This window comes from Crocodylus siamensis, chromosome 4 (genome assembly GCF_052110815.1).
Source record: "Crocodylus siamensis isolate JL-2025a chromosome 4, ASM5211081v1, whole genome shotgun sequence".
NCBI classification, from domain to species: domain Eukaryota; kingdom Metazoa; phylum Chordata; order Crocodylia; family Crocodylidae; genus Crocodylus; species Crocodylus siamensis.
This window is the reverse complement of record NC_143398.1, coordinates 180,763,583-180,775,797: the sequence shown is the minus strand read 5'-3', so window position 1 is coordinate 180,775,797 and position 12,215 is coordinate 180,763,583. Positions and strand designations below refer to the sequence as shown.

Genomic DNA, 12,215 nt, shown 5'->3' with positions numbered 1-12,215 from the left:
TAAAGTGCCTGGTTTTTTAATGTCTGCTAGCAGCCAGTACGCCCAAGGTGAGTTGTGGTAGAAATATTCCATATAGTGCATTCTAAAAAAAATGAATGTCTACTGTGATTCAATTCCTAACATACTTCTATTAGCACATAAATAAAACAAATTTCTGGAGGTAGGTGATGTGACTATTATACTTTATTTTCTTTCCTTTTCCTGTGGTTTCTCTAGGTATAAATAACATTTTCTATACAATCACATTTTTAAAATTGCAGTATACATTTTCATTCTGTTATTTTCAGCAACAAATGTGCATGTAGGTTGTGCTAGAGTATTTGATGAATAATTAAAACACATATAAGCTTCTTAAATATATGTAGAGATATGAAATTGATTTGCATCATGAACAACATGTACATTGAGAATCACATAGTACTTGTAGCATCACTGGCCTTGAATTTATATTAGTTTGAAAAGGAAACCTGACAGCAGGAAGCCAACCTTTGCCTTCTATCTGAAAGATTCCTTGTGAACCTGTTGCTTTTCTTCTTTTATGCTAGATATAATAAAAATGAAAATAGAAGAAAGCAAAAAGTACAGGCAAATCTTATTTATAACTCGGAGCCTATGTTAGCAGTAGCAATAAAGAGAATTTTCTAGGAGGTGAGATGGAAGCTTTTTGACAGGAAAGTGACTTCCCTTTGGACACCAGAAATATGAGACTAATTTTCATAGGGTCTGGAGGACTGGAGATGTAAAAGTATAAGTAGAAGAGACCACTGAGTTCAGTCCTCTTCAATTACATTGAATACTCTGGCCCCTCTTATACCCCACAAGCGAAAAAACACCCCTCAGGGTCTTTTAACAAAAGCAGGGTCTTCAGAGCAACAGCAACAAAAAAAGGATTCAGAGTACAGTGTGCCTCAGAAATAAAGCGGAAGAAACCAAGGATGCCATCTGGGCCCCTTCAGTGGAAGGAAAGTTGTTGATTAAAATCCACACAGATGGTCCTAAAAAGTGGGTCTTGCCCCATGCTACAACTGAAGACAACCCCCCACCACCTTGAAACAAAACAAAACAAAACCCCTCCAACAATCCTTGACAGTCTTATCTGGGGAGGCAGGGTGGCGGGTAAGATGGGGAATCCTTTGAAGGGGATTTCTTTTTTGACCCTAAATCTGACATTTGATTTAACCTGAAACATGGAAAGAAAAACCGGTTAGGCAGGCAATTGAAAGCTTCCTCGGGATCACACGGAGCACCGGTGTACATTGCTCAATGCCCTCTATCTAGCCATGGTCAATATCTGATGTCCCAGAGAGAGACTGAGAAAAACCTCACCTACTTCAGGGAACAGGGGGCACATGTGTCTTACAAGAGGCATATAGGAGAGCTCTGGCCTCTTGTAAAACAGGTATCCGGGTTTTCCTGCTAATGATTATAAAATTTAAATCTAAGCATGTAAGTAGACTTCTCCCAAGAGAAAGTGTTTTGTTCTGGCTCCTACAGACATGGAGGATGCATCCAGACGAGCGCGGACATGCAATATGTTGTCCCGTTTGACCTGTGAAACAGTGTTCCTTCTGTGACATAATCGCAATGCATTTAAGTTAATTGCCACTCATTCCAGAAACGAGCCTGTCAAACTGTACTCTCCCTGGTCACCTTCTTGGAAAGGAACGGCAGGGCAGCGTGTGTAAACAGCTGTGCTGCTCCTCTTTTGTTGTGGATTTTGACTCGGGTCAATCAGGACCACAACAAATGAGATTGGTCTTTTTACAGCCTAACAGGCCAAACCTGCGGAAGTTACCCTTAATCTGCAGAAGTGACCATTAATTTGTGTATGTTCAGATTTGGGGTTTGATTATAATTGCACATTTTACAGTGTTTGCTTCCAATTCCTTATCTTTTTCTTCAAATAATGTGGCCTCTATCTTGCAATATGCCCTACACTTTTGTATACTTTGGAGAGGTAACACTATAAGTAATGAAGAAATGACATTCAGAGTTATTGGGCAGATATCTGATTATTATATTGACAATATTTTACTTGTGGTAAAATTGTGTCAAACTCTCATGTAGCCTATTTTATTATAAATATTGCTTAGGCTTAAAACTAGTTAAATAGGTATGATTTTCTTATGATACCTTTAATCTGGTTTTCCATTGTTTGGCTGGAAGTTGTAATGTCAATGTCATATAAAACGTTCCTTAAGTTTAATAATATAGAAAATAAGTTATAATAATTCCCTTGCAACATTTTGCACTAATGCAAAATTCTCCTCTCCCAACAACTTGGAACAATACTTTTAATGATGGATAAGTAAGCTAATATATGGTATTTTCATTTGCATCCTCATTACGGGATATGTGTGTAAGTAAATTGTTTTCTTAGCTCTTTTTTTTTATTTGTAATTTTACAGGTTTCCTATATACTATTAATATATTATTTTTTCCAAGCTTTTTAGCAAGTGGTTTGGTTATACCTTAGATTCTGGCCTGTGTTGAGGGTAGTATGAATCTCAGATGAAAAGTCCGGAAGCACTGTGTCTCACCAAGGCTTGAGGCCTTCCAAAGCTTCCTTAGGTGTGTGTCTGTTCTGTATAGCTGCAATTTAATGCTGGCCTGTTTTCAAAGGCCCTATACTCAGACAGTCACTAGGATTACAGGTCCTATGAAAGGGGCACCAGGAGAAACCTTGTGCCTTCTCCTGTTTATGCTCCCATGCTCAGGGTTGCCCATAACCATAGCGGCTATAGTCAAATATGCTTTCTTAATTTTCCAGAACTGTTCTACATGTATATTGTAGGAAAGAGACCAATTCAGATACCCCACAATGGAGTTTTAGACCTGCATACATTTTTCATATATTTCATTAATGTAGGAATGTTGTTGTAGCCATGATAATCCAGGAAACAGCGATCAGCAAGGCTTTTTGGTATTATCTTTTATTAGACTAGCTGTATAAATGGGAGAGAAGTTAGAAGCTGTGTGGCTTGTCTAACATCTCTCTCAATACCTTTGCAAAGTACATTGATGAAGGACCCTTTGTACCTGAAAACTAATTAACATTTCTTGCAACTGTACAATAAAAGATATTACCAAGTAAACCTTGCTTCTTCAGTATGCTTGGCTGTCATCTATACCCCGAGCCAAACTTCTATCATTTTGAACATAGAAGTAGAAACTTTGCTTTTGCACATACTGTTTCTGTACCACCTGATCTAGTCTGCTCTTGGACAAAATGGTGTAAGCAGGGTTACTACAAACAGCATGAGGTTGCTTAAAAGGCAAAGAATGTATGATCAGGACCTTGTTAGAGAATCCTTCAGCATATCTGGTCACCTTTCTGCCTTGTGCAACATGGTTGCAAATAGCTTTTTGTGGCAGGAAAGGAGGAGGATCAGAATTTTCCCTTCTCATGAGGCAGAGAATCCTGGAAATGAGTCCTCTCCCTCCTATATCTTACATCCTGGGAAAAGGGGACTTCCTTACTGACTGTCTGGAGACATTCAGCCATCATTACAAACAAGAGAAACACTACCACATGTCACAGCAAAGAAGCAGAGTTATGGACTCTGTCCCTGAGATTGGGGCTCAGGTTCCAAATAACAAATATGCAGCATCTGCTGATTTAGGGCTTCTTGCTCAGGATTCCATTCAGACACTAGAGGCACAGTATAAAGGTAGGGTGCAAGATGCTGGCAGGCTACAAAGTCTCACCACAACATGGTCAGGCTCTGGGCAGCAGTGAGGACTTAAAGTCTAGTCCATTGAGAATTGACTGCTTTTGTTTCTGGTAGAGATTACTTGTTCCATTAAAAAGAAAGTTTTTTTTGTTTTCCTTCCCCTTAGGTGGAACGTGTTGGGTATTCAAGGAGCCTTACTTAGCCTCTTTGTGGAGCCAATTTACTTCTCTAGCATCATCTTGGGGAGTTTATATCATGGGGACCATCTATCCAGAGCAGTATACCAGCGGATAGCAGAGATAGAAGATCTACCAACTCTGTATACACTCAACAGACCTTTACTTAGTGGCAAGTATCTAATGGGGAAGGCTGTGCCGGTAACTGAATCTATTCCAGCAGTAACATAAGATTGCAGTTCTCAAAACCTTGCAAATTATGTACTGTGAGCAAGTTGCTTTATGGCTACAACAAGGAAGTTATGATCCAAAATTAAAAAAATATATCGACTAGAATTACCATTTCAAGGCCCTTTTGCGTGTCGAGAGACGCTAATAAGAGTCTCTGGAGTCTTCTGTGAGAGCCATTTTATTATTGTCTTCAGAATTCAGACATCCCAACAGTACATCAGTAAAGATGAAAGCCTGGGTTTGGTGAAAATTTTCTTCCCTTCCCATCCTCAGAATAGTGTGTCACTATTAATTCTCTTGCCATTGCAGATATTTGTTGAGCAGTCTACGTCATTGGCAGTGTGCCAAGATGCACAAACATTGGTTCACAATTTCTAGATCAATAATCAACTTAAAATGGATGGAGAGAACTTCCCAGCTGCCATTGGTTGTATTTTCTTCCTGTCATCAAGCTCTGTTGGATGCAGCATTGGCTTTAATTAGCATGGCACCCAACTTGTATGCATGGCCCAATTACTATAATAATATTACTTCAACCTTGTAGGTTGGGGCACAGATGCTGCATTTGGAGCCCGGTGGCACATCCCTTAGGATTTCTTTTAAATAGATTGTGAAACTGATCTGATGAACAGAACCATGACAATCTTCAGCTAGTGTAATTAACTAATGTTGCAGTTATCTTTTGCAGCTGCTGTCTAATACTTTAAATACTTTTTTTAGAATTTTGTTAAATAGTAGGGCTAAGAGGAATGGCAGCATTTGAATTCAAAGGTCCTTCTAAACTAATCCTTCCCTAAAAGGAAATGTTTAGGTGTTTTAACCCATTTCAGAAATAAGCTTTCTATCAGTTACAATAATGCCATGAAAGCTTTAAAACAAAAATTTATTTCCCTCTCAAAACGTGTTTTCCTAGCGCTGTGTGCACTGCTTTGTTTTGAACAGCTTGGCTTCTAGCATGTGTTTGTTTATATTTTAGAAAAAGTAGCATTTTAAAAGCATGTTTAGTGAATGACATGAATTTGCAATTAAACAATAAGGGATGGAAATAAAACATCAGATTAACCAGTATCTCTCTAACTAGAAATGAAAGTGTTACTAAATACCACCCAGATCAGGAAACAGTCAAGGGCTAAGAGTTGCCTACCTATTAGTATATGATGGTAACTAGTAATTGCAGCACTCAAAGCTCTAAATAGTACATATTTTTATGACCATAATAACTGACTTACAGAGATTTTTCTTAGTTTGTTGTTGCAGCCTAATTGTGTGTGTTTCCTCTGTTTTGTATTTAAATTATACATTCTTCAAAGCAGATTCCTTGTTGCTTTATGGTCTCTAAGGGATTTAGTTCACTTTCAGTTCTATATAGTCTAGCTGTAGAATGTTATCTTTACCGGTCTATCATGAAATAGTCCTGTCTGTTTCAGTACTGCTGCCAGAACTATATCATCACTGATTGATTTTTCTGAAATGTTCTGAACTTTCAGACTGAATGTGAAATCTCAAAAAGAAGGCAATGGGGTGAAGCAGATATGATTTTTTTTCTCCATTTACTTAGAACAGCTTTACTCTTTAAAATCCGTACTGCCAATATCACAGCTGGATTCAGCTAATGCAACTATATAGTCATTGATTCACTAGCAGGTCCACACCTTTCCTAATGCACTACTCTATGGAGATGCAAGTGAAGCTTCACAGACCAGGGCAAGCTTAATGAATCCTAATCCTGCCTCCCCCTGAACAGCTCTGCAGTTTTGGCTGTATTCTGATTTAACTGGGGGTGGGGGGGATGTAGTGTGATTTAGAGGTAGGAACATCTGCAAAGTGATAGTATTGCTTTCTTATTGCTCCTTCTCTCATCTATATTCTTAGCAAAGCCATATTTTTTAAATCAAATGTAATGTCAATAGAAATAGTTGGATAAAGGTGTACCATTAGTACCAAATTCATCTAAGAAAGGGGAACATCCTGGCTTAGGCAATATGATGACTATTATATACATACAAATCATTAAGTACGCCCCATTCTAAATACTAAATGAATACAGGCAGAGGAGAATTTCATGCTGCCTCCAGTGAAGACTATCAGCATAAACAGGATACCAATTAAGCAAGTAGACTGAAAAAGCAATCAGCAAATAGGAAATTTAGCATGGTCCTTGAAACTAGTTGCTATGATGGTAGGTGGCCACTCCCTGGCAACCTGCATGCATTAACAAAAATGCAAAGGCTTTTTCACTATGGAACAGAAACTTTTTTGAGCAACAGGCCTCCAAGGGTCTAATGCTGCTGGATGTGTCACATGCACAGGAAACTTCTTTACCTGGGGGGGGGGGCACGGGAGGAGATAGGACTGTTCAGCAAAGCTATACCTGCACAGTTGGTGTCCTTGCTTCCTGCTAAGAGTGCAAAAAGTAAAGCAGCTCCAACAGTCCATCAGCTCTTAAGGCAGCAAAACAAAATTCCCAAAGAAGTGTCAACTTTTTCTGTACCCTGTGGGATATTTATTTTCCCTTAGCTTTGTATGTAATTTAAAATAAGATAGTGTAGACATTTCTGGTTTTATGTCTAGTTACTATATATCATTTCTTAGCTTTCAGTTAGTTTAGTGTCTCTTACAGGGTACTAGCATTTTGGCAGAAGTAATTGGGATTTAAGACCTGACCTCTATGCAGTATTTCAAGGTTTATTAACAACAGTCTACTCTCTGTTGGAGGACACATGCCAGAATCATCTTCCATTCATTGCTCTTTCTGCAAGCACATTCAGAAAGTAAAGGAAGCTGTTCTAACTAATGAGAATTATATATGCTTCATACATTGAGTGGAGGCCACAGCCATTAGATGATTTTCTCTGTTTATTCCCTAGTTAAAGTATGATTCCATGCACAGTTCTTGAGGCCCAGTTTTTCCACTGTATATAAGCATCAACTTCTGAAAGGGGAAGAAGGGAACTCCACTCAAAAGATAAATCAAGACACAGAATTCCATCTTTGGCACCAGGCAAACTGATTCAAAATAGTTACCAGACACAAATCTGGGGGTCTTCTCAGATATAAAGCCATTAGGTGAACGAGCCAAAGCTCGGAGGGACAAAATGGTGATGATGATGGCTGTAAGGAGGTTGCCAAGCCTGCTGACTTCTGAAGAGTTCCTCAGCCAGCATTCCCAAATGATACAGTCTTTTAAACAAACAAAATAAGCAAAACAAAATCCTGCTGTCCTGTCCCAGACTCAGGGAAGATACCCGCTTTTGTACTGGCCTAGACCCTCTGTGCAGCAAGCAGTTGAACTTAAAGCCTGCCTGCTGCTTTCCTCCTTGCAAATTGTCCTCTCACAGTTTGCTGCCTATCTCTTTCCTCTAGGGTTTTACAATCCCAGTGGGATACTTCATCATTATCCAAATGCCCCACAGTTAAGGTGCCTCAAAACAGCTGACTGTTCCCTCTTAAAGGGACAGACTGGCCTGTTACAGTGATAATAACAGTAATGTATCCACATGGAGGTTATATGATTGGACCTCCAACTGTGTACGGACATGTTGGGAGTTAGCCAGTTTAGATTCTCCTAGTTGTGTTCCACACTGAGTAATATGAAAAGCTGAAAAACAGAAAGCAGTAGTCATTATGTTCATGCTAAATATGTCAGCAAAATCATGGTACATAGACCAAGTAGAGCAATCAAAACAAGCAAGATCCCTTCTTCCAGGGCTGGCTACTGCAACTTAATCCAAACTGTCTAAGTCTGACAAGTTGGCCAGTAAATAGCAAGCTCTGAACAAGACAGGTTATTCCCCTTAAGTACCAGATGCATATCTTTTCCCTGGCCCTGTATCTACATCACTGTTTAGACAGAAGTTTCCTGCTGGTACTAAAATGGAAACATCAATCCCAAGAAACTACATATCTAGCTCATCTAGATTTCTTACAAAATGATCTATATTTGGCTTAACAGCTCTCACCAAGATTTGTCACATTTCATTGTAGTTCTATAAACAGAAGTTTATTTAAGTCATCAGTGATTTCATTCAGTGATACTGAAGTTCCTTAGCATAACTTGCCTATCTGTACAATCAGATTTATCTGTCTTACCTGGGATCTGCCAGCATTGCTAGAAACAGAAGCTGTCTGTTCAGGCTGTGGATGTCCAATTCTGTGCTTCCTTTCCACAAGAGCAACTTGTGTTTGCAACAAAAGTGTCCCATATTTTTTTGTCTTAAAAACTAGAGCCATGCTGCACCTTCCCAGAAACCAAGATCATACTGTGTCCTCCAGAATAATTTGATAAAAATGCCAAAAAGCCCTGATGAAGTGCATAAGCTACACAGACACTGGGCAAGTTGAGTCAAACTGATGCAATTCCTCTTCTGGGCATGTGTTGCACTCAGCGCAGGGGTGCACCAAGCTCAGAGTAAAGCGCTGTTTTGTTTTGTTCTTATTCCCACATCTGTAAGCACCTTCAGTTACCAGCTGTAAATGGCATGAAGTCTACATGACCTATAGCCAATCTTCAGGATTTTCTAGGGACTGTGTATCTTTAACCTGAACAAGGTGGTAATTCTAAAGAATGCTTGAAACTCTGAGCCTTAATTCTTTTTTACTAGATAAATTCATTGAGTGCTTAATTCCCTTTCACCTCATAAAAAAGTTTGATTTCCCACAAGTATGTGCTGGAGGAGAGGCATGCAGCCTAAATGTCACAGACTGGGAAGGGACTCATTCACTGAAGAGAAATCAAAGTAGCCACTTTTTTATTCTTTGAGGAATGTGACCTTCCCCACTAATAAGTGCCATAGATTAGTAATGGCTGTTGCTGAACCCTATCTGACCATGGCATTTGTTCACTAAAACAAAATAAAAGCCAAGAAAGTGATATAGTTCTTCTGAAGTTCAAAAAATATATCATTGGTTCAATTTAGGGTATACAGAAGCTTTAGACACACAGCTGGTGATATTTTTAAATTCTCCAACCTAACTATTTTTGATGGAGGAGTGCTGAAGGCAAAGCAAGCATGCTGCATCAACCTTAGTTCTGGTTCAAAGTAGCTTCACAGAAACAGCCCATACTTGCATGCTTTTGGAGACATGCAGCTGAAATAATACAGAATATTTTTTTGTTAAGTTACTCGAGTCTTGCAGGTTTCACCAACAGTACATAGGTGACTAGGTCCACAGGTCCAAACTTGCCGGATTCTGTAGACTCCCTATAGGGCTCCCGAGTTAGAGGTCTGTAATAACTGGAAAAATGGATTTTTTGATTGTGAGAAGAGGGAACACATTATTTTGTTTTCTGTGAGTCTTAGCTCCTGCATTATTCAGGATTTTTAGTAATTTCTTTGCTCGTACTTTGAATTCTCTTTTGCTTTGTGTCCAAGTTGTGGCACTTGGTGATCATATTCAGATACTGATTGGTGAGAGGCATAATAAAAATAATAATTGTAGTAGTTTGGTACTTTCATCTTTATCCATTTCGTGCAGTTCTGTTCATGACAATTCTCTGACAAGTTTCTTCTCTGAATTCCTCCTGTTCTTGAGAATATGAATGTCCTTCGCATTCAGTCTTAATATGTATACATAGAACTGCACATTGAAGCCATGTTTATGTCCTTTTCATTCCCCCTGCCCCCAGGCATAAAAAGGGGCATAGTTACTATTGCCTCTGATTTCTTTCTATAAATATTGCAGGAAAGATCATGGGTTTTTGGAACACGAATATGATGGTTGATTTCACTGCAACTTTCAGTTCTTTTTAGGACAGTTAGGTGTTTAGTAATGTCTAAGGTAATTTCTATATGGTTGTGGGTTTTGTTTGGTTTGGGGGGTGGGGCTTGTTTTTTGTTTTTTGTCTTACATCTTTATACTCCCTTACTCCTTGAATTGATGTGTTTCATTCAATTTTTTCTGCATTGGTTAAATCTATAATTTAAAAACCAGATCTGTCTAGGGGGTCTAGAGTGTTGCTTTAATGCTTTCTTTGGTGCTTGTGCATCTAGCTGAGTCTCTATCCTCTTTAAGGGCTTTAGGGAACCTTGTTTTTTATTCCCACATCCTATCTCCTTCTGCTTAATGATAGGAGACATCCAAATCAATCTTGTTTCCATTTGCAGTAAGATCTGCAGTGCATAATGGAGTCCTCAGCCAGAAAGGACATCTATCCCTCTTAGGTCTGGTCAGCCTGTGGGTTCTTTCCTATTCTTCAAATTCCCCCATTTTTTGACAATTATAAATTCATGGATCACCTGAAAAGTTATATCACAGGACAGACTTCCTAGCCCTTTCTGGACATTGCATTTTCAACAGCCTGTGCTTCAAGTCCTAGAGGCAGTTTTCCTTTAGGGCATAGACACACATAACACTTTGAATGGTTTAATGTGGATTAAAACTGAAGCAGACAGACATATGAGCCTGTTAAGCTGGTTTAAATCTACCTGGAACAGTTCAAAAGGGCACTTGGAAAACCAAGTAGTGTTCTGAACCAGCTCTCTGTGAACCAGGTTAGTGTTATGTATGGACACCAAGTGTTCTGTGACATAGGTCTGGTTCGTCCTCCAGGCATCCACACTGTATTGCTCCCCTCCCCCTCCCCCTTCCACACTCACTGCTGAAACTGGCCACTTTGGTATATAGGCAGAACTTTACTGCCCTTTTTTCCTTTCGTTGCTTTTTATCAATGAACTCCCTTGTACTGCTTGTTCAATAGAGCTATCTTTCTGAAAATCAGCTGTCCTCACTCTACTTGACTACAGCCCCTTATCATGTCCATCCCCCACCCCTCCCCAGCCTCTGGGAACCAAAAAGCATAGACACAAGCACCACCTCCCATACCGCCAAGTTAGATGAGCATGCTGCAGACTTTGGTTATTTACAAGTTATATAAGTTTATTGAATTGATATTTAGGCAAGAAGGGAAAACACAGAAGTGAAAACACCCCCAGTCACAGGGCATCTGTCCCCTGGTACCACCAAAGCATGGGCACAAGCACCCTGCCCCAACTCACCCACTGTGAGGCATACTTGGCTGGGTGCTTATTCACACCCCCTGATGTCAGAGCCACAGCACTTCATATAGTTGTGACCCACTCCCCAATTACTAACATTTTAGAACTGTTCAACTGTTGTGTGTATCTGTACCCCAAGAGTTCAGATAAGTCTTTCTCCTATTAGGACTTCATTACCCAGTTGACTTCTCTAAGATCTAGGATGTCTTAGTAGTTTTCCTCACTGGGGCTTTCCTCTGCATCTGAGTATTATGACAAGGATGAACTTCACAAAGCTTCAGAAGGCTCATTAATCTTAATCACAGACTCTAAGTCTAGTCTTCAAACTCTCGAGCCAGTCTCTTTGGATGCAGAAGTGCTGGCGATTACTAAGAAATCCCTTGTCTGTCCCATTCAACAAAGGCTCCATTGGGCTAGTGAAATATTACTACCTCCAGAAGTAATGATCAGTTCTCCCAGATACCACTAAAGTGATTTATATCAGAATCCTTTTGTCATCTCAGTAGCTTGTGAAAGATGTGGACGTAGGAACCTAGGACTGGGAAGAGCCTCCTGGGCAATCAGGTCCAGTCCCTGCATTCACAGACAGTCATTAACCAGAGGAATCCCCCAAACCAGCACCTACAACTGCAAGGAACAATCTTCAAAAACATTTAAGAAACCCCTACAACATGCCATATTCAAAAGCACAGGGGAGACAGAGTCCTGTGCTCTGCAGCTACAATGATGGGGAAGTAGTTTGTTAATATGCTTAGAATATCCTAGGAAATGAACCATGCCCCATGCTACAGAGGAAAGTAAAACATCCATCATCCCTGCCAGTCTGACTTAGGGGAAAAATCCCTTTATGGCTTCAAATTTGGTAACTGCAAACATAGAAACAATACCCTCTAACCAGGAGCAACTGGCTTTCTAAGTACCAGCAGAAGTATTAAAAATAAAGCCCAACCTTAACTTATAGACAGCATCCAAGTGTCTCAGAGGAATGTGGGGGCAGGAAAAACGTCAGAATCTAGTAGCATTCCTATAGGGTAGAAAATTCCTTCCAGTCCCCAGCTGACCAGCAGAAACCTTGAGGTGTATGGCATTCCTTAGGCACTTCCGACACCGTTAAAGCTACCTTAATACTCCAACCCGGG

The 12,215-nt window shown here is 39.8% G+C and overlaps 1 protein-coding gene across 2 annotated transcripts in view; it reads left to right on the top strand.

Annotated features, from left to right (window-relative positions):
• The window catches only part of ADARB1 (adenosine deaminase RNA specific B1), a 184,457-nt gene that overhangs the window by 159,025 nt on the left and 13,217 nt on the right, over positions 1-12,215 (top strand). For both annotated transcript variants that reach the window (XM_090045058.1, XM_090045059.1), the window contains one exon: positions 3,841-4,022. In XM_090045058.1, coding sequence (XP_089901184.1) covers positions 3,841-4,022 — 182 coding nt within the window. The remainder of the gene's footprint in view (positions 1-3,840; positions 4,023-12,215) is intronic.